Source organism: Pelophylax lessonae, assembly GCF_965119305.1.
Source record: "Pelophylax lessonae genome assembly, chromosome: 9".
Taxonomy (NCBI): Eukaryota; Metazoa; Chordata; class Amphibia; order Anura; family Ranidae; genus Pelophylax; species Pelophylax lessonae.
Genome location: NC_138776.1, coordinates 7,258,089 through 7,285,549, shown reverse-complemented (window position 1 = coordinate 7,285,549; position 27,461 = coordinate 7,258,089). Strand labels below are relative to the sequence as shown.

The following is a 27,461-nucleotide window of genomic DNA, read 5'->3' as shown; positions in this document are numbered from 1 at the left end:
CCACTATTGATTATATCTGGATTTTCTGTTTAAGCAGATACTGCTGCCATTTGGTTACTAAGCTCCAGATTACTTGATACCATTCAAGAAGATTCTTCTGATCTGCTGCAGACAGGAGGTAAGACTCTACCAACAGGTCAGTGGATGCGTGGTTGGGTGAAGGCCAGATATCAGAGTTTGGTTGTATATGGATTACATTCAGGAGAGAGACCAGTCACTAGTGGTGTGCCACAAGGCTCTATGCTAGGTCCTGTTCTATTCAATCCGTGTCTAAGTGCAAGGCTTGGTGGGTAAGGTATTTTTTTTTGCTGATTACAAAAAGGTTTGTAGTAGGGAATCGGGATGATGTTGCTGGAGGAACATGGAATTTGGCATTGCTAGAAGATTGTTTAAAACAGTGGAAACTGCAGGTCAATGTTTCTGAATGTGAAAATAAAGCACTTAGGTGACAAGAATCCTCTGATAAAGTAAATTATTGGGGATCCAATGTTAACCAGAACTACAGAAAAAAAAAATTGGGGGGGGGGGGTCATTTCAGATGATTGCCAAATGAGAAAACAGTGTGAGTAGGCAGTGGGGACAGCTAATAGAATTGTTGCGTAATCGCACCAGCAGGAGGAAGGAGGACCTGAATACTCAATATAGATCTTTATATTACTAGAGGGTTATCAGCAGGAGGAAGGCGGTCCAGATTTCTCTATATAGATCTTTATATAACTAGAGGGGTCACCAGCAGCAGGAAGGAGGTCATGATTCTTCTATATAGATCTTTACATCACTAGAGGGGTCACCAGCAGAAGGAAGGAAGTTTGGATTCCTCTATATATCTATATAGATCTTTACATCACTAGGGGGGTCACCAGCAGGAGGAATGAGGTCTCAATTCCTCTTTATAGATATTTATATCACTAGAGTAGTCACAAGCAGGAGGAAGGAGGTCCTGATTCCTCTATATAGATCTTTATATCACTAGAGGGGTCACCAGCAGGAGGAAAAAAAATATTTTTTTTTGGGGGGGGGGGGGGGGGGTCATTTCAGATGATTGCCATATGAGAAAACAGTGTGAGTAGGCAGTGGGGACAGCTAATAGAATTGTTGCATAATCACACCAGCAGGAGGAAGGAGGACCTGAATACTCAATATAGATCTTTATATTACTGGAGGGATCATCAGTAGTGATGGACGAACATTGGCCAGGGCGGTTCGCGAATGTTAGCCGCAAACTTTCTCAAATGTTAGAGAACCGCAAGTTTGCAGCGGGCCCCATTGACTTTAATGGGAGGCGAACTTTAAAAACCTTTAGGTCATATTTGCAGCAACAAAATACTTACTAGCTGTGCACAAATGGTCCCACAACATGGACAATGTCATAACAGAAGTATTGCTATTGGAAAAGTTGCCGTAAAACATTTTTTTTTTCTTTCAGCAAAAAAATGTACAGTAATACCTTGGTTTGAGAGTAACTTGGTTTGAGAGCGCTTTGCAAGACAAGCACATTTTTTTTAAAAAATTTGACTTGATATACAAGCGATGTCTTGATATATCAGTTGCGTCATGTATAAAAAAGAAGAGAGGAGCCTCCTAAAGTGTAGCAATATGGTTACATTTAATGAAGGTTCAATATTTAGCAACTCACATGGTTGATGATTAAAACAGGCACATCTAAGTATGCAGGCATCCGGGGTAAAGCTGTCCACATAGACCATCCTCTGCACAGCCATCTTCATCATCCCTTCCCCGCTGCATTCCACAAGTGATTCAAAGCCTCACTTTCAGATCACTCTACTGCAGGCGATTGCAGACTGACAGTGGTGAGAGTCGGTTGTTCAGAAGATGGTCTATGTGGACAGCTTTACCCCAGATGCCTGCATACTTAGGTATGCCTATTTTAATCATCAACCATGTGAGTTGCTAAATGTTGAACCTTCATTAAATGTAACCATATTACTACACTTACAGGCGCCTCTCATCTCTTTTATACTCTGTAGCTCTGCTAGATTTTGCTTCTAATCCCCTTGGGAAGGCTGCATATTGTGGATGGACATTTTATGGTTACACAACCTATCACATTGCTATAATCTTTGTATATAGACTATAAACTGAAGGACTTGTGGAACGAATCATCTGAGTTTCCATTATTTCTTATGGGGAAATTCGCTTTGATATGAGTGCTTTGGATTACAAGCATGTTTCCAGAACGAATTATGCTCGCAATCCAAGGTTTTACTGTATTTTTCTTTTTTTCTAAATCAGCCAGAACTGACAGCAGCCGGTAAATACATGTCAAATACATATAGGGTCCATTCGCACATCTGTAAAATGGGTCCACATCCATTCCACAATTTGGCGGAACCTTTACAGACCCATTGAATTTCAATTCCAGTCTGAAAAATTAGGCATTTACAGGATACAGAAGTAAGTGTCGGCCATTACAGGCCCCAAAATTAGCCAACAGGCGTTCACCTGACAGCAAAGAACGTTGTATTCTGTGGCTGAAGGTACATTAGGCATTCACAGGATACAGAAGTAAGTGTCGGCCATTAAACAAAAGAAGGGGGTGATATATGCGCTGCCACTTGGGTATCAGAATGAGAGGGACTCAAAGGGAGCTGTTGATGTGTTATGAATGGTGAATCACTAATAAAATGGTAAGTATGAGATTAGGACAAAGTCCTAAACCATCAGCAGCCAATTCTAGTATTTTCACCTAATACTAGAAGAGATAAAGTGCAAGAGATGAATCAGCGCTAATGGAATGAAATCTCTATAATTCTAAAAAAGCTAACAATGCATCATCGCCTAAAATCCTGGATAGAAATGTCTGAATTAATAAGAACAGTAGAAATATTATATTGTACTGGTCTGGTGAGTCTGGGACATATACAACCAAATGTCCCAAAAATGACTGGAGTAATGTATCGAACAGCCAAATTATCGCATCATGTGATTAAAATCGCAGACAAAAAAGGATCAAAATATTGTCAACCTCCAATGAAAATCACAGGCAGCCGCACTATTGCGGTAACAATCCTCTGGGTACTTCCGGCTACAGCCGTAAACCGGAAGTGACGTCACCCGATGCCTCCCGACGTGTTGCGTCACAAACCACGTGACTTTTTCAAGGGATTCCTTCATTCTCATTTTAAATGTGAGTGTTTCCTATTTTTTTGCACCGCGCATGAGCTGCCACTGGCGAGGTCAAAAAAACCCAAGCTCCCCAGAACCTGTCCTGTCGCAGAGTTCGTACAGGTAGTCGTTAACTGCACATTTCTGCTGGAGCAGCCTATAAAGCATATGCAAGGTTGAGTTCCATCGCGTCGGGCAGTCACAAATAAGACGCCTGTCGGGCAGGTTGTGTTGCCGCTAAATGTCAGTAAGACAAACCATGGCTGTGTAAGATCTTCTGAAATGGCCCAAAAATTTCCTGGCCTGCTGCAAGACGTCCTGGACCCCAGGGTATTTGGCAACGAATCACTGCATGACCATGTTCAGGACGTGTGTCATGCATGGCATGTGTGTTATTTTGCCCTGTTTCAGCGTGCTCAGCAGATTGGCACCGTTGTCGCACACCACTTTACCAACTGTCAAATTGAGTGGTGTCAGCCACTGGTCTGCCTGTGAACGCAAAGCTGAAAGGAGTGCAGGGCCAGTGTGGCTCTTGGCTTCCAGGCCCAACAGACGCAGCACAGCATGGCAACGTCTCACCTGGTATGTGGAATAGGTTCTGGGGATCTTGGGCGGCGCAGCGGAAGAGACGGTGGCAGCGGAAAAGGAGGAGTCAGTCGAGGAGGAGAAGGAGGATGGAGTAGGAGGAGGAGAAGAAGAGGCAGGCCTGCATGCAATCCGTGGCGGTACAACCAAATCTACACGGGTGCCACGGGTTACATGCTCGACGGCCGTCAGAAGGTTCACCCAGTGGGCAGTAAAAGTGATACCTTCCCTGCCGTGTTTGCTAGACCATGTGTCTGTGGTCAGATGTATCTTGGCACCGACACTGTGTGCCAGAGATACATTCACTTGTCCATACAGCTCTGGAATGCCCTTCTGCAAGAAATATTTCCTGCCTGGGACCTTCCATTGTGGTGTTCCAATGGCCACAAATTTACGAAAGGCCTCCGAGTCCACCAGTTTATATGGCAGTAGTTGGCGGGCTATCAGTTACGACAAGCCAGCAGTCAACCATTAGGCAAGAGGGTTATCCGGTGTCATCATTTTTTTTATGCTCCAACATTTGGGCCACAGAAGCCTGCCTTTTTCCAGAACAACGTGAGGACGACATGATGGAAGGTGGAGTGGAGGACAATTGTGAGGAGAGAGGAGAAGGAGAAGAAGAGGCTGGAGGGTGAGAGCCTGGAGTGTGGCTTTGTGGGTTCTGACGGCGTTGCTCCCACTGGGCTCGGTAATGGGAGTTCAGGTGCCTTCTTAAGGCGGTCGTCCCTAGGTGACTGTTGGGCTTACCGTGACTTATGCGCTGGCTGCAAAGGCAGCAGATGGCAACACTATTGTCTGTAGTGGACACATTAAAAAAAAGCCTACACTGCGGAGCCATGCGTCGGCGTCCTGGGAGGGCCAAATGTGACTGTACATGGTTGATGGCTCACTCCTGATACATTTGCAGTCTGCTTTATCCCTCCTGTGCAATGAAAGTTCCGCCTGCTTCTCCTCCCTATCTGCTGGTCCGTCTCTCCCTCTGAACTCCCCTCCTCTTCCTCTTTTGTGGCCACCCATGTGACGTCCATAGACACGTCATCATCCACGTCACCTTCCCCACCACTAACATTCGAGATCTCGGAGTAGGCAGCAACAGCGGGGACCAACCTCCTTGGGCTGATCTGGGTACTGTCACCAAACTGCTGAGTGGCGGCTATTGCTATCTCCTCTTCCTGATCCGATGCCAAGAATGGCTGTGCATCGCAAATGTCTTCTGATGGAAAAATAATTCCAGTGATTCAAGCAGAGGGTATATTGTGGTGGTGGGGGTGTCTTTGGGGGTGCACACAGCAGAGAATGAAGAGGGTGCAGATAGAGAGGATGAGGAGGGTGCAGAAGAGGAAGGTTGAGTGAGCCACTCAATCAAGTCTGGTGCATTCCTTTGACGTAATCTAACGCACCTTCTGAAACTTCACACTTTGGCTCCGGCCTACTGCCCTACCCCTACCACCCCTGTGTAAGTGTCTGCCTCTTCCTCTGCCTGTAATTTTTTTTAATTACCTTGTGACAAAAGTCTCTAGAGAAGTGCAGTATATCTGGAAAAAGGTTTACAACACCCCGCTTCAATCTGTGGTATTTGGGGGCCACTGGTTTATCACACCAGTTCTACAAATAATTGGCCAGTAACTGTTGTCACTGTGTGTAGCACAGTTAACACAGCAAAAGAGGCCAAATGTTTGCAGGACTAAAATACACTCATATAAAAAGTATACTTTTAAATAACACCCCACTTCAGTATGTGGTATTGGGGGGCCACTGGTTTATCACACCAGTTGTACAAAAAATTGGCCAGTGAGTTTGGCACTGTGTGTAGCAGAGTTAACGCAGCAAAAGAGGCAATATTTTTGCAGGACACAAATACACTTGTAAAAGTTTACTCAGATAACACCCCATTTAAATATGTGGTATTGGGGGCCACAGGTTTATTACACCAGTTCTACAAATAATTGGCCAGTAACTGTTGTCACTGTGTGTAGCACTGTTTACACAGCAAGAGGCCAAATATTTGCAGGACTAAAATACACTCTTAGAAAATTATACTGTTAAATAACACCCCACTTCAATATGTGGTATTTGGGGGGGGGGGGGCATTGGTGTATCACAACAGTTCAAAAAATTGGCCAGTGAGTTTGGCGCTGTGTGTACCAGACTTCACTCAGCAAACGAGGCAATATTGTTGCAGGATACAAATACACTTGTAAAAGTTTACTCAGATAACACCCCACTTCAATATGTGGTATTGGGGAGCCATAGGTTTATTACACCAGTTCTACAAATAATTGGCCAGTAACTGTTGTCACTGTGTGTAGCACTGTTTACACAGCAAGAGGCCACATTTTTGCAGGACTAAAATACACTCTTAGAAAATTATACTGTTAAATAACACCCCACTTCAATATGTGGTATTAGGGGGCCACTGGTCTATCACACCAGTTCAAAAAAATTGGGCAGTGAGTTTGGCACTGTGTGTATCAGACTTAACTCAGCAAAAGAGGCAATATTGTTGCAGGACACAAATAAACATGTAAAAGTATACTCAGATAACACCCCACTTCAATCTGTGGTATTGGGGGGGGGGGGCAATTGGTCTATCACACCAGTTATAATACATTATAAGTGCTTTTTTCACTGTGTAGTATTTCTGCAGAAACGCTCAGTCTCACCACCACACCTGTCACAATGCTGCACAGTGCACAATAATACTACTAATCCACTATAATATGCTTTCTACCAAGTATACTATACTGTGGATTACTGTGGAAATTTCTAGTAAACAAAAAATATTTTTTCATGTAAACAAAAAGTCACAGAAAAGGCTTGGTCTTCAAGTGGTTAGAAGAGTGGGTGATGTGTGGCTAGGATTGAGCATAAAATGCCAGGACAGTTCAAACACCCCCTAAATTACCCCTTTCTGGAAAGTAGACATCCAAAGCTATTTGCTGAGAAGCATGGTGAGTCCATGGAGTATATTCTATATTTTACCACAAGTTTCAGGAATATGACAATTTGTTTTTTTTATTTTTTATTTTACACAAAGTTGTCACTAAATGATATATTGCTCACGCATGCCATGGGTATATGTGAAATGACACCCCAAAATACATTCTACTGCTTCTACTGAGTACAAGGATACCACATGTGTGAGACTTTTTGGGAGCCTAGCTGTGTACGGGACTAGAGATGTCCCGAACTGTTCGCCGGCGAACAGTTCCCGGCGAACTTCGCATGTTCGCGTTCGCCTCCGTGGGCGAACATATGCGATCTTCGGTCCGCCTCCTATACATCATCATTGAGGCAAACTTTGACCCTGAACATCACAGTCAGCAGACACATTCCAGGCCAATCAGCATACCTCCCTCCCACACCCTCCCACCTCCTATAAATAAGCAAGGGCAGCATCCATCTTAGATCATTTCTGTGTTACTGAGAGCAGGGAAAGTGCTGCTGCTGCTGTTATAGCTAGGGACAGTTCCCGGTCTTGTTAGCCAGTGTTCTTGGTACACTCCTGCTGTAAGGACAGCACCCCAAAAAGCCCTTCCTAGGGCTGGTATTTGAGGTTTTTTTTGGATATATATATATATATATATATATATCTTTTGTCCCCAAAAGCCCTTTTGAGGGCTGGTATTTGTGTAATTTTTTTTTGTTCTGTGATATATATATATATATATATATAATATATATATATATATCGTCCCCAAAAGCCCTTTTGAGGGCTGGTATTTGTGTAATTTTTTTTGTTCTGTGATAGATATATATATATATCTATTGTCCCCAAAAGCCCTTTTGAGGGCTGGTATTTGTGTAATTTTTTTTGTTCTGTGATGCATGCTACAGAGCTGAAACTTCACAGGTACACTTTTTAGACCCCCTAAACACTAAATCACACAAAAAAAGGTTCTTAAAAATTGTCATTTTTGATAGAGAGCCAATTATTGGAAAAAAAAAAAAAACTTAACAAAAAAAACATTTCTTTGGATTTATTGTTTGGGGGGTCTAAAAAGTGTACCTGTGACGTTTCAGCTCTGTAGCATGTCCAGAACCAGAAAAAAATAGAATTAGGGTTAGGGCTAGGGTTAGGGTTAGGGTTAGGGCTAGGGTTAGGGTCAGGGCTAAGGTTAGGGTTATTTTTAGTGCTTAGGGTTAGAGTTAGAGGGGTAGGGGTAGGGCTACTAACTCTAACCCTAAGTATCTCACCGTAACCCTAACCCTAGCCCCTAACACTAAACCTAACCCTAACCCTCTAACCATAACCCTAACCCTCTAACCTTAACCCTAACCCTCTAAGCCTAGCCATAAAAATAACCCTAAACCTAACCCTAACCCTAACCCTAGCCCTAACCCTAAGCCTAACCCTAGCCCTAACCCTAACCCTAACCCTAACCCTAACCCTAATTCGTAATCTTTTCTGGTTCCGGACATGCTACAGAGCTGAAATTTCACAGGTACACTTTTTAGACCCCCCAGATGCTAAATCCAAAGAAATTTTTTTTTTTTTTAATTTTTCCAATCATTGGCTCTCTATCAAAAAGGACAATTTTTAATAACTTTTTTGTGTGATTTAGTGTCTGGGAGGGTCTAAAAAGTGTACCTGTGAAGTTTCAGCTCTGTAGCATGTCCAGAACCAGAAAAAAAAAATAGAATTAGGGTTAGGGCTAGGGTTAGGGTCAGGGCTAAGGTTAGGGTTATTTTAAGTGCTTAGGGTTAGAGGGTTAGAGTTAGAGGGGTAGGGGTAGGGCTACTAACTCTAACCCTAAGTATCTCACCGTAACCCTAACCCTAGCCCCTAACACTAAACCTAACCCTAACCCTCTAACCATAACCCTAACCCTCTAACCTTAACCCTAACCCTCTAAGCCTAGCCATAAAAATAACCCTAACCCTAACCCTAGCCCTAACCCTAACCCTAACCCTAGCCCTGACCCTAGCCCTAAGCCTAACCCTAGCCCTAACCCTAATTCGTATTTTTTTCTGGTTTCGGACATGCTACAGAGCTGAAACTTCCCAGGTACACTTTTTAGACCCCCCAGATGCTAAATCCAAAGAAATTTTTTTTTTTTATTTTTTTTTTTTAATTTTTCCAATAATTGGCTCTCTATCAAAAAATTACAATTTTTAAGAACTTTTTTTTGTGTGATCCCTCTCCGGCATGCCACAGTCCAGGTGTTTGTCCCCTTGAAACAACTTTTCCATTACTATTGTGGCCAGAAAGAGTCCCTGTGGGTTTTAAAATTCGCCTGCCTATTAAAGTCTATGGCGGTTCGCAATGTTCGCGTTCGCCGTTCGCGAACGGCGAATTTTATGTTCGCAACATCACTATACGGGACCCCAAAAGCTAATCACCACCTTCAGGTTTTCTAATGGCGTAAATTGTGCATTTTACTTCCTCACTACCTGTCACAGTTTAGGAGGCCCTGAAATTTCAAGATAGTATAAAACCCCCCCAAATGACCCCATTTTGCAAAGTAGACACTCTAAGCTATTTGCTGAAAGGCATGGTGAGTCCATGGAATATTTAATACTTTGCCACAAGTTTGGGGAAAATTATAATTTTTTTTTGTTTTTTTACACAAAGTTGTCACTAAATGATATATTGCTCACACATGCCATGGGTTAATTTTGAAATGACACTCCAAAATACATTCTGCTACTTCTCCTGAGTATGGGGATACCCCATGTGTGAGACTGTTTGGCAATCTAGCCGTGTACAGGACCCCAAAAACCAATCACCGCCTTCAGGCTTTCTAAGGGCGTAAATTGTTGATTTCACTCCTTACTACCTATCAAACTTTTGAAGGCCATGAAATGCCAAAATAGCACAACCCCCCCCCCCCCCCAAATTACCCCTTTTCGAAAAGTAGACACCCCAGGGTCTTTGCTAGGAGGCATGGTGAGTATTTTGCAGCTCTCATTTATTTTTGAAAATGAAGAAAAAAAAAAGGAAAATGCATTTTTTTTCCTCTTTTTTTTTAATTTTCAAAACTTTGTGACAAAAAAATGAGATCTGCAAAACACTCAACATGCCTCTCTGGAAATAGCTTAGGGTGTCTACTTTCCAAAAAGGGGTCATGGGGGGGGGGGTGGTTTGTGCTGTCTTGGCATTTCATGGCCTCCGAGACATGATATGATAGATAGTGAGGAGTGAAATGTGAAATCAACAAACTACGCCCTTAGAAAGCCTGAAGGCGGTGATTGGTTTTCGGGGTCCTTGACGTGGATAGACTGCCAAAAAGTCTCACAGTTGGGGTATCCCCATACTCAAGGAGAAGCAGCAGAATGTATTTTGGGGTGTCATTTCACATATACCCATGGCATGTGTGAGAAATATATCATTTAGTGACAACTTTGTGTAAAAAAACAAAAAAAAAATAATAATAATTTTCCCGAAACTCGTGGTAAAATATAAAATATTCCATGGACTCACCATGCCTCTCAGCAAATAGCTTGAAATGTCTACTTTACATCATTTGGGGGGGTTTTGTCCTATCTTGGAATTTCAGGGCCTCCAAAACTGGGATAGGTAGTGAGAAAGTAAAATGCACAATTTGCGCCATTAGAAAACCTGAAGGTAGTTTTCGGGGTCTCGTACACAGCTAGGCTCCCAAAAAGTCTCACACATGTGATATCCTTGTATTCAGGAGAAGCAGCAGAATGTATTTTGGGGTGTAATTTCACATATACCTATGGCATGTGTGAGCAATAAATAATTTAGTGACAACTTTGTGTAAAAAAAGAAAAAACAAAAAGAAAATAATAATTGATTTTCCCAAAAGTTGTGGCAAAATATAAAATATTCCATGCCTCTCAGCAAATTGCTTGGGGTGTCTACTTTCCAAAATGGGGTCATTTTGGGGTGGGGTGGGGGTTTGTGCTATCTTGACATTTCAGCGCCTCCGAAACTGTCATAGTTAACGAGAAAGTGCAATGAGAAATTTACGCTCTTTGAAATTCTGAAGGTGGTGATTGGTTTTCGGGGTCCCGTATACAGCTAGGCTCCCAAAAAGTCTCACACATGTAGTATCCCTGTACTCAGGAGAAGGGGCAGAATATATTTTGGGGTGTATTTACACATATACCCATGGAATGCGGGAGCAATATATAATTTCAATGACAACTTTGTGTAAAAAATACATTTTATTTTTTTTAGGCATTTTTCAAACACCTGTGACAAAAAAATTAAATAGTCAATGAGCTCAACATGCCTCTCAGGACATTCCTTAGGATGTCTACTTTACAAAAAATTGTGGTAATTTGGGGAGGGGTTTGTACTGCCCTGCCATTTTCGCTCTTTTTTTTATTAATATCGCAAAAAATAAAAAGCGCAGAGGTGATCAAATACCACCAAAAGAAAGCTCTGCTTGTGGGAAAAAATTACATAAATTTTGTTTGAGTACAGCATTGCATGACCGCGCAATTGTCAGTTAAAGTCCTGCAGTGCCAAGTTGAAAAAAGTGGCCTGGTTTAAGCAGCAAAATCTTCTGGTCTTAAAGTGGTTAAAAATACAAAATGAAAAAATCCCATGTACATAAGTATTCACACCCTTTGCTATGACACTTAAAATTGGGCCCAGGTGTATCCTGTTTTCACTGATCACCCTTGAGATGTTTCTACAACTTGATTGGAGTCCACCTGTGATAAATTCAGGTGATTGGTCATGATTTTGAAAGACACTCACCTGTCTATATAAGGTCCCACAGTTAACAGTGCATGTCAGAGCACAAATTGAGCCATGAAGTCCAAGGAACTGTCTGTAGATCCCCTGAGACAGGATTGTATTGAGGCACAGATTTGGGGAAAGGTACAGAAAGATTTCTGCAGCATTGAAGGTCTCAATGAGCACAATGGCCTTCATCATCTGTATTTGTGTCCTGCAACAATTTTGCCTCTTTTGCTGCATTAACTCTGCTACACACAGTGCCAAACTTACTGGCCACTTTTTTGTAAAAATGGTGTGATAGACCAGTGGCCCCCCAAGATCTCAAATGTTAGTGGTGGGGAAGGTGACGTTGAGGATGACGTGTCTATGGACGTCACATGGGTGGCCACAAGAGAGGAAGAGGAGGGGAGTTCAGAGGGAGAGACGGACCAGCAGATAGTGAGGAGAAGCAGGTGGAACTTGCATTGCACAGGAGGGACAAAGCAGACTGCAATTGTATCAGGAGCGAGCCATCAACCATGTACAGTCACATCTGGCACACCCAGGACGTCGGCACATGGCTCCTCAGTGTGGACTTTTTTTAATGTGTCCGCTGCTGACAATAGTGTTGCCATCTGTAGCCTTTGAAGTCAACGCATAACTCGCGGTAAGCCCAACACTCACCTAGGGACGACTGCTTTAAGAAGGCACCTGAACTCCCATCACGAGCCCAGTGGGAGCAATGCCATCAGAACCCACAAAGCCACACTCCAGGCTTTCAACATCCAGCCATTTCTCCTTCTCCTCTCTCCTCACAATTGTCCTCCACTCCACCTTCCATCATGCCATCCTCACGTTGTTCTGGAAAAAGGCAGGCTTCCGTGGCCCAAATTTTGGAGTGTAAAAAAATGATGACGCCGGATAACCCTCTTGCCCAACGTTTGACTGCTGGCTTGTCGGAACTGATAGCCCGCCAACTACTGCCATATCAACCGGTGGACTCGGAGGCCTTTCGGAAATTTGTGGCCATTGGAACACCACAATGGAAGGTCCAAGGCAGGAAATATTTCTCGCAGAAGGACATTCCAGAGCTGTATGGCCATGTTCCGTGGCAAGTGAATGTATCTCTGGCACACAGTGTCGGTGCCAAGATACATCTGACCACAGACACATGGTCTAGCAAACACGGGCAGGGAAGGTATCACTTTTACTGCCCACTGGGTGAACCTTCTGACGGCCGTCAAGCATGTAACCCGTGGCACCTGTGTAGATTTGGTTTTACCGCCATGGATTGCATCCAGGCCTGCCTCTTCTTCTCCTCCTCCTACTCCATCCTCCTTCTCCTCCTCGGCTGACTCCTCCTTTTTCGCTGCTACCGTCTCTTCTGCTGCGCCGCCCAAGATCCCCAGAACCTATTCCACATGCCAGGTGAGACGTTGCCATGCTGTTCTGCGTCTGTTGTGCCTGGAAGCCAAGAGCCACACTGGTCCTGCACTCCTTTCAGCTTTGCGTTCACAGGCAGATCAGTGGCTGACACTGCTCAATTTGACAGTTGGTAAAGTGGTGTGTGACAACGGTGCCAATCTGCTGAGCGCGCTGAAACAGGGCAAAATTACACACGTGCCATGCATGGCACACGTCCTGAACTTGGTCGTGCAGTGGTTTGTTGCCAAATACCCTGGTGTCCAGGACGTCTTGCGGCAGGCCAGGAAAGTCTCGGGCCATTTCAGAAGATCTTAAACAGTCATGGCTCGCCTTGCTGACATTCAGCAGCGACACAATCTGCCCATCAGGTGTCTTATTTGTGACTGCCTGACGCGATGGAACGCAACATTGTATATGCTTGATAGGCTTCTCCAGCAGAAACGTGCAGTTAACAACTACCTATACAAACTCTGCGGCAGGACAGGTTCTGGGCAGCTTTGGGTTTTTTTCACCTCGCCAGTGGCTGCTCATGCGCGACGCATGCAGACTTCTGCAGCCATTTGATGAGATCACCAAACTGGTCAGTCACGGCCAGGGCGCCCTCAGTGACATCGTACCTTACGCCTTCTTTCTGGAGCGTGCATTGCGTTGTGTCATTGATCAAGCCGTCGAGGAGCAGGAGCAGGAAGATGAGGAAGTCGCAATGTTGGATGAATTCCCAGGGGGTGCTACTCCATCTGAGACAAGTCAACAACAGGAGTATGAAGAGGAGTCAGAGGAGGATGGTGCCAGGGCAGATGAGGAGGAGCAAGAAGAGCATGCTTTAAACCCCAGGGATCCCTGGTGTTGTCCGTGGATGGGGGGAGGAGAATGAGGACGACATTATCCTGGATGATGAGCTGGAGCCAGGCCACTACACTGCATCGTTTATTGCGAATGGGGGCCTTCATGTTCCAGTGTTTTAAGGGGGACCCCCGTATAAAAAGCATAAAGGGCAAGGACCAGTACTGGGTGGCAATGTACTTAGACCCCCAGCACAAACAAAAAATGGCGGAAATGTTACCACCATCACAGAGGGCGGTAAGAATGCAGCACTTCCAGGATTTGCTGCGAGAAATGCTGCTTTCTGCTTTTGCGTGCGCTGGCAGAGGAATTTCCACTCATAGAGAAACAGTTGTGGGTAGCAATCTAACAATGCCTGCAAGAAGAGGGCTGTTTTGAAGATGTCTTGGTCACTTCAGATATGAGATCCTTCTTTCACCCGACCCATCGACAGCTGTACTCCGGATCCCAGCATCAGGGAATGCCTAGACTGACAGGTATCCGACTACATTGGGTTAACGGCCAATGAGGAGTGATGAACCCCTGGACTACTGGGTGGGCAGGCTTGACCTTTGGCCAGAGCTTGCACAATTTGCAATGGAACTGTTGGCTTGCCCCCCCTCCAGTGTCCTGTCCGAAAGGATGTTCAGCGCAGCAGGGGGGATCGTGACCGATAAGCGCACTGGCCTAGCTCATGACAGTGTTGACTACCTCACATTTTTAAAAATGAATGAGGCATAGATTTCAGAGAAATTCAACACATGTGACCAGTAGACCATGTTTGATTACAATTCCTTTATGACAGGCCACAAATATCGCCATCCACGGATGGACCACCATCCACAACAATTCATGGTCCTTGTCTTCGGTAAATACAGCAGCATAAAAGGAATTTCATGTCCATTGAATGCCTAATGTTTGGGGCTTTTCATGGCAGACGATTATTTTTTCTGTGAATGCCTAATGTACCTCCAACCACAGAATACAACGTTCTTAGCTGTCAGGTAAACCCATGTGGGCTAATTTTTGGGGCCTATACTGGCCGACACTCACTTATTTTATCCTGTGAATGCCTAATGTACCTTCAGCCACAGAATACAACGTTCTTAGCTGTCAGGTAATCCCATGTGTGGCCTATACTGGCCGACACTTGCTTATTTATCCTGTTAATGCCTAATGTACCTTCAGCCACAGAATACAATGTTCTTAGCTGTCAGGTAAACCCATGTGGGCTAATTTTTGGGGCCTATACTGACCGACACTTCTGTATCCTGTGAATGCCTAATGTACCTTCAGCCACAGAATACATCGTTCTTAGCTGTCAGGTAAACCCATGTGGGCTAATTTTTGGGGCCTGTACTGGCCGACACTTACTTCTGTATCCTGTGAATACCTAATGTAGCTTCAGCCACAGAATACAACGTTCTTAGCTGTCAGGTAAACCCATGTGGGCTAATTTTTGGGGCCTATACTGGCCGACACTTATTTCTGTATCCTGTGAATGCCTAATGTACCTTCAACCACAGAATACAACGTTCTTAGCTGTCAGGTAAACCCATGTGGACTAATTTTTGGGGCCTGGAATGGGCAACACTTACTTCTGTATCCTGTGAATGCCTAATGTACCTTCAGCCACAGAATACTACGTTCTTAGCTGTCAGGTAAACCCATGTGGGCTAATTTTTGGGGCCTGTAATGGCCGACGCTTACTTCTTTATCCTGTGAATGCCTAATTTTTCATACTGGAATTGAAAATCAATAGGTCTGTAAACGTTCCACCAAATTGTGGAATGGATGCGGACCCATTTTACAGACGTGTGAATGGACCCTATATGTATTTGACATGTATTTACTGGCTGCTGTCAGTTCTGGCTGATTTAGGGAAAAAAATACATTTTTTTGCTGTAAATAAAAATAATAATTTTTAGGGCAACTTTTCCAATTACTTCTGTTATGACATTGTCCATGTGGTGGGAACTTGCGGTTTGCGGACATTTGAGAAAATTTGCGGCTAATGTTCGCGAACTACCCCGGCCGATGTTCGTCCATCACTATCTGTGAATGTCCCTGAGTGGCCCAGCCAGAGCCCAGACTTGAACCTGATTGAACATCTCTGGAGAGATCTGGAAATGGCTGTGCACCGACGCTCCCCATCCAACCTGATGGAGCTTGAGAGGTTCTGCAAAGAAGAATGGGAGAAACTGCCCAAAAATAGGTGTGCCAAGCTTGTAGCATCATACTCAAAAAGACTTGAGGCTGTAATTGGTGCCAAAGGAGCTTCACCAAAGTATTGTGCAAAGGGTGTAAATACTTATATACATGGGATTTTTTTCCTTTTTTACTTTAACCACTTGCCGACCGCCGCAAGTAAATATACTGCGGCGGTCAGCCCCTCACAGGCAAAGTGACGTATATAAACGTCACTAGCCTGGGAGGGTCTGGGAAGCGAGCTCGCGCCGCCGGCGGCGCGCTCCCGCGCGGTCACGAACCCCCCCACGCGTGTGACCGGCGGACCCGATGTCCGCCGGTCACTCGGCGATCGGCGGGGGAGAGGGAGAAAGGCAGGCAGCTTGTGTAAACAAGCTGCCTGTCAGTTCTCCCTGTGTAGAAACCCTGATCATATGGTTCTACTATGTAGGACCGTTGATCAGTGTCCCTACACCTCAAGCCACAGCCAATCACAGTTAGAATCACGCCCCTAGGGACACACACAGCCCCTCCCTCTCAAATAAAGTTAACCCCTTCACTGCCAGTGTATTTTTACAGTAACAGTGCATATGTATAGCACTGATTACTGTAGAAATGTCACTGGTAACCCCAAAAGTGTCAAAAATGTCAGTCAAGGGTCCGATCTGTCCGCCGCAATGTCGCAGTACCGCAAAACAAATCGCAGATCGCCGCCATTACGCGTTAAAAAAAAAAAACAACAAAAATGACAAAAATCTTTCCCTTTGTTATTAAACGCGATAACTTTTGTGCCAACCAATCAAAATACGCTTTTTGCGATTTTTTTTACCAAACATAGGTAGCATAAAACAAATTGGCCAAAAATGTTAAAAAATTTAGATTTTTACTTTTTTTTTTGGGGAATTTCATATAAAAAAATGTGAAAAATATTGTTATTTTTGCAAAATTGACGCTCTTTTTTTGTTTATAGCGCGTGATCAAAAAATCGCACAGGTGATCAAATACCACCAAAAGAAAGCTCTGTTTGTGGGAAAAAAAGGACGTCAAATTCGTTTAGGTACAGCGTCGCACGACCGCGCAATTGTCCGTTAAAGTCACGCAGTGCCGAACCGCAAAATACCCCCTGGTCTTTTAGCAGCCAAATCCTCCGGGGCTTAAGTGGTTAAATAAATTTGCAAAGATTTCAAACAAACTTCTTTCACATTGTCATTATGGGGGATTGTTTGTAGAATTTTGAGGAAAATAATGAATTGAATCCATTTTGGAATAAGGCTGTAACATAACAAAACGTGGAAGAAGTGAAGCGCTGTGAATACTTTATCGGATGCTCTGTAATTATTTCATCGTGCATTGCACCATATGCCTGCAAAATCCTTAACTGTCTGCAAATGTATCGGGAAAAATTGATGCTGAAAGGCAAAGGGTGGACTTATCAATTCATGATTTGATTGAGGCTTCATTCACAGATAGGAGTTTTGAATTTTAGGTGAAATTGTCGTGATTCTGCCCGCAATTTCAAAACAGGGTGTTAAAATATCCAATCCCACATCAGCGTGTTCAGTTTCCATTCATTTTGTAAGAATATTTAATAATAATATCTTGCGCTCGTACTTCATTATGTAAGAATATTTATACTGCCCTGAATATAGTAGTGTCCATTATGGTTAATAAGCAAAGATCTATAAGAAAGGAGAATCTTCACCTATTGCCACAATCAATATGTCGTGAATTCTTTTTAATTGATTAATTTCTTTTTAAAAGCATATACCAATCTTAGTGAGTACAGTCTACAGTATTGAATATATATAAAAATATTTATTCACCAGACATGTAATCACGATATATGATCAAACAAGAAATGACACAAAAAGATAACTCTTACAGAAAAATACTAACTTCAAACAATCAATGCAATGTGATGTTTAGCTCAATAATGAAAGTGAAAGTAAAACAAAGTGAAAGCAAAACGAAAGCAAACTGAAAGCAAGATTACCATTTCTCCAGGTATAGCATGAACCATAGCTAAGTGTTCTACATAAACAGACCACAATTGTCTGCAAATCACACGGCCGAAAGTCATTCCACTGCAGATGGAGTGAGAATAAGCCATGCAAAACGGAAGACTTAAAATTGCAAATAATGCACTAAATCTGATATTAATAAAAATGTATAAAAACAAAAATCAGCTTTTTAGAGAAAAATCTACTATGGTTTATACGGCTGGATTTGTAATCTTATTACCCTAAAATTTGCAATATAAAACATATAAGGAAGGAAATAAACAATATTGAATAAAATCAAATAACATAGCAAGGCATATTTACCACACTTAAGATGGCCGCTGGCTTCAAATGGTCGTTACCAGAGTCCTAAGATGGATGCCTTTCTTAAGATGGTGGCTTCCCTTCAAGTTTCAGATGAATGATGGATGATGGAGTATGTCTGGATGAGTCTATAGATGGACGTAGTAGCGTGTGTGATGTAAGTGTAAGGTGTGTTGTCAGTAGTGTAATGTCCTGTGTCTCATATCTGGGGTGTTCTTTTATATGGTAAGAACAAAGGGCTATAAAAATTACCATAAGTTAAACCCAGAGCGATGAAACATTATCTCCATTGGTTGGGATATTCTATACCTAAACTGGTGAGGTTAGAGACATACCTCTTTTGATAATTAACCCAATACTTGGTATAATAAAATTAAAGGATGATTTCTCTATATGTAAGAGTAATCATAAAACACATATAAACTTTGTCCATACTCCCAGTACATACATAAATGTCCATCTGTATCTCCATCATTCACCTTGCAATTATTGGATCCGGTAAACCATTTCAATAATAATTATTTTTAATACAATATAATATTTCTATATGGGAATATCTGAAATATCCCAAAACTGCATTTGTTATTTCGTCTATAGAGGGCAGTATCGTACCATTCATTAAATTTTGTACATTTAATAATTAGACACCATTATTATCTGATGACCTTTGACCTCTGGCTAGTGAAAGTCCATTACTTATTTGACCATGCCACATGTTGTCAGACATAGCGTCTAGAATTGGAAGATCTATTACTTAGTCTATTCTAAAGCAATTCTTATATAAACACTCCTACCACATACCTTAAAATGAAGTAATTAGTATTCACTCTAGTCTTAAGTCTAAGTAAGATTACTACTGTAAGAATATAAACCCAAAATGTGATATAACATTCCTAAATATATATGTATATGCCTTACATAATATAATGACATAATTATGGCTAATATCTTCTCACATATAATAATGTATCTTTAACATTTATATTTTAGATGTCTGATGAAGGACACTGAGCCATTGTCCATTGTTAAATACTTATAGACAGACTGGCACTACCATCCCCTTAACATTGTAATGTTCTGGTACCTTGGGTACCCTAATTACTCTTTTCCTAAGTGTATGCGCCCCACCATTCTCTTTTGGTAAGGTGCGCATACACCTTTAAGACTGATGCTGTCATCACTGAGCGCCGGACTGCACAGCTATTTAAATCACCAGCTTTCACTCACATGTGTTCGTTCAACCTGCTCTGACACCTGCTGTGTGCCTTGATGCTAACCTGCCTTGAAGCTCTCATGCTTGCAAGCATACCTCGCCGTCGGAACCACGCTGCGCTGATCCCTGTATCCCGCTACCGGATCATCCGCTCTTGCCGAACCTCTCCTTTGCTACATTACTACTAGTGATAAGTACCCCACAGGGGAAACCTCTATACCCTTCATACTAAAAGCTTACACTATCTAGCGCTGCATACTAAAGACTATTACTGCATCTGCATTATCTAAGATTGCTAGCTCTTGAACCTACTACCATCTGCTCTTGCACTGGGTTGATCTCTCCTGTATGTTCACCTGCTACTCTATCATCTGCTACCATACATGATTGCTAAACCTATCTGCATCCCATCTGCTACTATCTTACTTTCAAGAACATTCCTTTCAAGTGTCTGTCATCTACCATCTCTACCCAACCTGTCTCTTCAGCCTATCATCACTGTATTACTATATACATAAGTCACTCTAGGAACATCTTATTGAGTGTGTGTATTTACTTGCTGAATTGAGATCATCCACACATGATGAGTCTTGGGAGTTGGGATTGGTGTCTCAGCGTTTCTCTACATGACTACTGAAGTGGAATATTTCTGCAGCTGTAAATCCACATTATACATAAAACGCATGAGCGTTACAGATTGAACGAACCTAAAATTGATTCAGCAGAAATAACAACTCAGGTGACACAATTAAAACAGCAAGTAACTGCGTTAATACACGCACTTGCTGAATTAAAAGAAGACAATCAGGCTCTGACACAAACTAGACTGACACAACTTACCACTGCTCAGTCCGCTGAATCCAAAATAAATCCTCCTTTGGTATTTACAGGCGATCGTAAAAAATTCAGCGAATTTAAAAACGCATGTGAGTTACTTTTCTTGCTAAAACCCTGTACCTACCTTACTGATCACATTAAGGTTTGTACTATTATTTCTAACAGGCGATCCTCGGGCCTGGGCAGACTCCCTTTTTGAGAAAAGCGATCAGCTTCTCAACTCCTATGCCTTGTTTCTAGCAGAACTTACTAGCCTATATGATGATGATCCCAATAGGCAGAGTACTGCCGATCTTCAATTAAGATCCTTGAAACAAGGTAGGAGACCTGTGGAAGACTTTGTCGCAGAATTCAAGAGATGGACCCTTGATTCAGAATGGAATGATGCATCTCTGAAAACCCAATTTAGGCTTGGCCTATCAGAGGCCGTTAAAGACGAGCTCGCCCGAGCGGATCTTCCAAAAACCCTGGATGCATTGATACAACTCAGTATCACCATAGATAGAAGACTACGAGAAAGAAAGGCTGAGAAAATGGGAATGCCATTATCCAGTTTTTCTCGGATTTCGGCCGTTGACCCCGTTCCTATGGAGATAGGGAACCATACGCCCACCTCTATCAACTATGGAAAGAGCCAGAAGACGATCTGGTAATCTCTGCTTGTACTGTGCATCCCCGGATCACAAGATAAACGTCTGTCCCCTAGTCTACAAAAAGAGGGGTGAGTGTTCACATGTCCTCCTAGGGGGATTGGCAACTTCAACCACTAACCCTTACCTTTTTGTTTGCTTAACATTACAGTGGGACCAGAACAGGATTACTACTAAGGCCATGATTGACACAGGATCTTGTGGAAATTATATTGACATACGTTTTGCTGCTTTAAATAAAGTTCCTATTATTTCTAAACCTAAACCTGTCTCAGTGAGTCTTATTAACGGTGTTCCTTTATCCTCTGGTCTGATCACTGATCAGACACAGGCACTCCTAGTCACTACTAACGGGTCTCATATGGAGACCACTACCTTCGATCTAATACCTTCACCCCACTTTCCCATTGTTTTGGGACTTCCCTGGTTACACACACATCAACCAACCATAGATTGGAAGGAACGGACCCTAGCCTTCCTCTCTTGCTATTGCGAGGGTACGTGTAACCTCCCGTCTTTTGGGAAGATCCTGTCTGTGGTGAAAGATGAGATTGCACCACTATGTTATCAGGATCTCTCTGAGGTTTTTCTTGAGAAAAATGCTCAAGCACTACCTCCCCATCGAGACTATGATTGTAGTATTGATCTACTCCCAAATAGCAAATTGCCGTTCGGTCATGTTATCCTCTTTCGCAGGATGAACTTTCCCATCTCAAAGACTATTTGGATGAGAATTTGAAAAAAGGTTTTATTAGACCTTCCACTTCTTCCACAGCAGAAGGACTCTTTTTTGTCCGCAATAAGGACTCAAGTCTCAGGCCTATCATCGACTATAGGCAATTGAATTCTATTACAATAAAAGATCGCTATCCTCTACCGCTTATCCCTGAGCTCATTGAGCAGGTGCGTGGAGCTACCTATTTTTCAAAATTGGACCTGAAAGGAGCATACAATCTCATTCGAATCCGTGATGGACACGAGTGGAAGACTGCATTCAGAACCAGATACGGATTGTTCGAATATCTTGTAATGCCATTCGGGCTATGCAACGCCCCTGCAGCCTTTCAACGATTTATAAACGATATTTTCAGAGACTTATTAGATGTCTGTGTTGTGGTATATCTGGACGATATACTTATATATTCACAATCCCTGTCTGAACACATAAGACATGTAAGACTAGTATTATCGAGATTGCTTGCACACAACCTTTATGTGAAACTAAAAAAATGCTTGTTCCATAAAGAAGAAGTACTGTTTCTAGGCTACATCATATCCAAAACAGGAATCAAGATGGACATGAGTAAGATATCCTGCATTCAGGATTGGCCTACACCAACCACACGCAAGGTGCTACAGCGATTCCTTGGATTTTCGAATTTCTACAGGAAGTTCATCAGAAACTTCTCTGCCATTGTGAGACCCCTCACACAGCTCACTAGCATTAAAAGACCATTCAAATGGTCAGATGAAGCAAATAAGGCTGTTCACCTGTTAAAGACAAGGTTTACTTCTGGTCCCATACTACGCCATCCAGACCCATCCCTCCAATACATTCTGGAAGTAGATGCGTCAAACATGGCAGTAGGAGCAATACTTTCCCAACGACCAACTCACACTTCACCACTTCATCCAGTCGCCTTCTTTTCTAAATCCTTAAGCAGTCCAGAGGTAAATTACCCCGTGGGTGAAAAGGAACTGCTCGCTATAAAATTGGCTCTGGAGAATTGGCGACATCTACTCGAAGGCACCCGACTACCAATACTTATATACACGGACCATAAAAATCTTCAATATCTTCAGACTAACAAAACTCTCTCTCACCGACAGGTACGATGGTCACTATTCTTTCTAAGGTTTAACTTCCTAGTGACCTACACACCTGCAGATAAGAACAAAAAGGCGGACGCACTATCACGACTAACTGAAGAAAACTACTTCGAAATCCCTTCCGTTCCTATAATACCTCACAAACGTATTATTGGAGTTGTCCGTTCTTTGAAGGAAGAGGTTTTGCATGGTATAAGTTTGGATTCACCCCCACCACAACTAAATACTGATGCAGAAGGCTTCCTCTACCACAACGACAAACTTTACATACCACCTACCATGCGCACCAAGATCTTGGAATTATCGCATGATGTGCCTATGGCAGGACATATGGGTATGACAAAGACTCTCAATCTGATTACCAGGCAATTCTGGTGGCCTGACATGAAAACATCTATACAAAAATTCGTCTCTTCATGCAATGTCTGTGCCAGGTCCAAAATTGACACTACGAGACCATCCGGTCTACTATGCAGTCTACCAATACCCCAAACTCCATGGGAAGTTGTGTCCTTGGACTTTATAGTAGAACTACCCCCTTCCAAAGGATTTAATACCATCTTGGTGTCCGTGGACCATCTGACAAAAATGGCACATTTCATTGCTATTCGCAGACTACCTTCGTCCAAACAAACGGCAGAACTCCTGATGAAACATGTCTTTAAGTTACATGGTATCCCAAAAACTCTTCTGTCTGACCATGGATCACAATTTATTTCCCAGTTCTGGCAAGAACTATGTCACATACTACGAATTGAGCGGAAGCTCACTTCTCCTTACCATCCGCAGACCAACGGACAGACTGAAAGAGTCAACCAATGCATCGAGCAATATTTACGTTGTTACACTTCTTACCAACAGGATGATTGGGTGGATCTTCTCCCTCTGGCAGAATTTGCCTACAACAACGCAACCCACAGTACGACCAAGCAGAGTCCGTTCTACTTGAACTATGGGTTTAACCCCCTTTATTCTTCCACCACGCATCCTTCCTTCAAATAACCCAGTAGCCTCAGACTATCTTACCCAAATAAAGGACTCTCTGGGTTTGCTTAATACTACCATTGCACACGCTCATAGTCAACAAAAGAAGTACTATGATCTTCGCAGAAGACCTTCTCCTCAGTATGCTATTGGGGACCTCGTTTGGCTCTCAACAAAAAATTTAAGACTGAAAATCCCTAGCAAAAAGCTTGGACCTCTGTTCTTGGGACCTTTCCCAATCAAGAAACTTATTGGAAAAGCTGCAGTACAGCTTACATTGCCAATAGACCTCAAAATACATCCCATTTTCCATGTGTCACTACTGAAGCCCCATGTTCCCGACCAAGGAATAAGGCCTACTATCCCACCTCCTCCTCCTGTACAAGTTGAAGGTGGAGAAGAATATGAGATAAAAGAGATTCTGGATTCTCGTATCCACAGAAGAAGACTTCAATACTTAGTTCGATGGAAGAACTATGGGCCCCAAGACGACACCTGGCTAAACACCTCTGACATACATGCCCCTAGATTAATCCGCAATTTTCATGCGAAGTACCCAGACAAACCAGCTCCAGAGGCCTTCAGGAGCCGGCCTTAAGGGGGGGGGTACTGTAATGTTCTGGTACCTTGGGTACCCTAATTACTCTTTTCCTAAGTGTATGCGCCCCACCATTCTCTTTTGGTAAGGTGCGCATACACCTTTAAGACTGATGCTGTCATCACTGAGCGCCGGACTGCACAGCTATTTAAATCACCAGCTTTCACTCACATGTGTTCGTTCAACCTGCTCTGACACCTGCTGTGTGCCTTGATGCTAACCTGCCTTGAAGCTCTCATGCTTGCAAGCATACCTCGCCGTCGGAACCACGCTGCGCTGATCCCTGTATCCCGCTACCGGATCATCCGCTCTTGCCGAACCTCTCCTTTGCTACATTACTACTAGTGATAAGTACCCCACAGGGGAAACCTCTATACCCTTCATACTAAAAGCTTACACTATCTAGCGCTGCATACTAAAGACTATTACTGCATCTGCATTATCTACGATTGCTAGCTCTTGAGCCTACTACCATCTGCTCTTGCACTGGGTTGATCTCTCCTGTATGTTCACCTGCTACTCTATCATCTGCTACCATACATGATTGCTAAACCTATCTGCATCCCATCTGCTACTATCTTACTTTCAAGAACATTCCTTTCAGGTGTCTGTCATCTACCATCTCTACCCAACCTGTCTCTTCAGCCTATCATCACTGTATTACTGTATACATAAGTCACTCTAGGAACATCTTATTGAGTGTGTGTATTTACTTGCTGAATTGAGATCATCCACACATGATGAGTCTTGGGAGTTGGGATTGGTGTCTCAGCGTTTCTCTACATGACTACTGAAGTGGAATATTTCTGCAGCTGTAAATCCACATTATACATAAAACGCATGAGCGTTACAAACATCTGGTATAGCGTCAGGCTAACTGAGTCTTATCTGATAGAGATGTCAATGTATCACCTTATTTATGATTTTAAAAGAAATACAAAGATCTCTGTTGAAACCATAGACCCTTTGTAAACTTGTAAGAGACATTTTGCAACAGAACATATATGAACTTTCTTTCACCCTGAACAAGATGGACGCTGCACCATTCAGAATCTTATATGCATAATATGAAATATACATGGCTTTTTTAAAATCCATTTTTTTTTATATTAGTTAATTACCCCCAATAATCCCGACAATTTCAATGGCACCCAAAAACATAGAGTGATTCTGCCACGATTGTCACGAGACAAATCACGCTGCAATTAGGCGTAACAAATTGCGTGTCATGTGTTGCCCCATGCGTCTTGCGATTTGGGTTGTGTGACAGTAGTGCGATTGCAGCGTGGTTTGTTGTGCAAAAATTGCGGCAGAATTTCACCGCATTTTAAAAAATTGGTACCTGAACACACTGATGTGCGATTTGATATTTAATAGTGCATTTTGAAATTTTTGGGCTGAATGGCGGCAATTCCTCCCCCGATTCAGAACGCCTATACTGCGTACACAACTTTCCGCATCTGATTCTGACTTTGCAAACAAATAATTCCGAAGGGACAAATGAACAAACAAACAAAACAGAACGAACGATTTTTGTTTAATGTGTACTGTTTTCCTACGGGAAAAATCAGATACGAAAAACTGCGCATGATCAGAAATAATAAATAACAAAAAATAAAGCCTTTGTTGTATGAGAATTTTCATCCATTATTTCCATCCTCGGTTCCGACTTTCTGTGAAACATCGAGAAAAACCGGACGATGGGTCACCTCATTCTCTTATAGTGAGTGCCCACCTTTAGGGGTTTCTTTGTAGGTTGTTAATTGGTCATTTAAAACTTCTCATGTCATTATTTATGAAGGAATCCTCACTTTACAGCATTTCTACATAAGAGTCTAAAATGTTTGCACAGTACTGTACTCATACTGTATATACAATAGTATATATACACTATATTACCAAAAGTATTGGGATGCCTGGAAGTATTGCACTTCTAGAAGAATGGTCAAACATTCCCATAGACACCATAGACTTATAAACCTTGTGGACAGCCTTCCCAGAAGAGTCGAAGCTGTTATAGCTGCAAAGGGTGGGTCAACTCAATAGTGAACCCTACAGACTAAGACTGGGATGCCATTAAACTTCATGTGCGTGTAAAGGCAGGCATCCCAATACTTTTGGTAATATAGTCCGTGTGTGTGTGTTTTTATATATATATATATATATATATATATATATATATATATATATATATATACACACATTTTTTTTATACTAGAAGTTACATTATTTTCCTTACAATTGAATAATTATCAGACAGATGAAGTAACTCTTGATGTCTTTACAGGTAAACAAGATGTCCAATGTCAGCAGTGGAATGGAACCAACCATGATTTACAGCCCTGAGCCTTTCTTGTTTCTCCTGGTTTTATCTTTCACTGCTCTCGTGGGTGTCCCCGGCAATGCTCTGGTGCTTTGGGTTACTGGAGTGAAGATGGAGCGGACCGTGACCACCATTTGGTTTGGGAACCTTGCTCTGGCCGATATCATGTGCTGCTTGTGTCTTCCATTCTTTATAGTGCAGGTCTTCTACCGAGACTGGCTGTACGGTCCTGCCCTCTGCAAGATTTCACCCTTCATCATTTACCTTAACATGTATACCAGTGTCTTCACCCTGGTGGCTATCAGCGTTGACCGATGGATTCTGGTTGTCCATCCCGTGTGGGCCCGAAATCACAGAAGAATCAAAATGGCATGGATGATATGCTTGGCTATTTGGATGTTGTCCTTCTCGATGTGTCTGCCTGCCACCATCTACAGAACATATGACACCTCTGATAACAGGACCTTATGTTATTTAGACCCACACTTGATGGAGCCAATCTATCTTACATATGCAATTTTTGGATTTCTGATCCCTCTTATTATCATTTGTATCTGTTACATTCATCTGGCTTTTAAAGTACAAAATATCAGATTTTCTGAAGTAGGAAGAAAACCCATCAAAATGGCAATAATTATTATTATCGTGTTTTTCCTCACCTGGGCCCCCTACCACATCCTAGGAGTAACCGTGCAATACACTGACAATGAGATACTGGACATCCTGGACGCTGTCTCAGTGCCTCTGGCCTTGTTTAATAGTTGCATCAACCCAATACTCTATGTCTTCATGGGGAAAGCTATGAAGGAAAAGCTGAGACAGTCTATTGGGGAGATCATGCAAAATATATTTAGGGAGAATTTATTATCCCCACCATCCAATGAGAACCAGCCCACCACAGAAGAAAGCCTCCTGCTCTAA

General features: G+C 42.7%; 1 protein-coding gene across 1 annotated transcript; it reads left to right on the top strand.

Moving 5' to 3' along the window:
* On the top strand, nt 1-27,461 carry LOC309563247 (C3a anaphylatoxin chemotactic receptor-like; the record flags this gene model as incomplete). Its single annotated transcript, XM_082267647.1, has 2 exons — nt 1-136; nt 26,505-27,461. The coding sequence occupies exon 2, from the start codon at nt 26,514-26,516 to the stop codon at nt 27,459-27,461; it is 948 nt and encodes a 315-aa protein (XP_082123773.1). The 5' UTR covers nt 1-136; nt 26,505-26,513.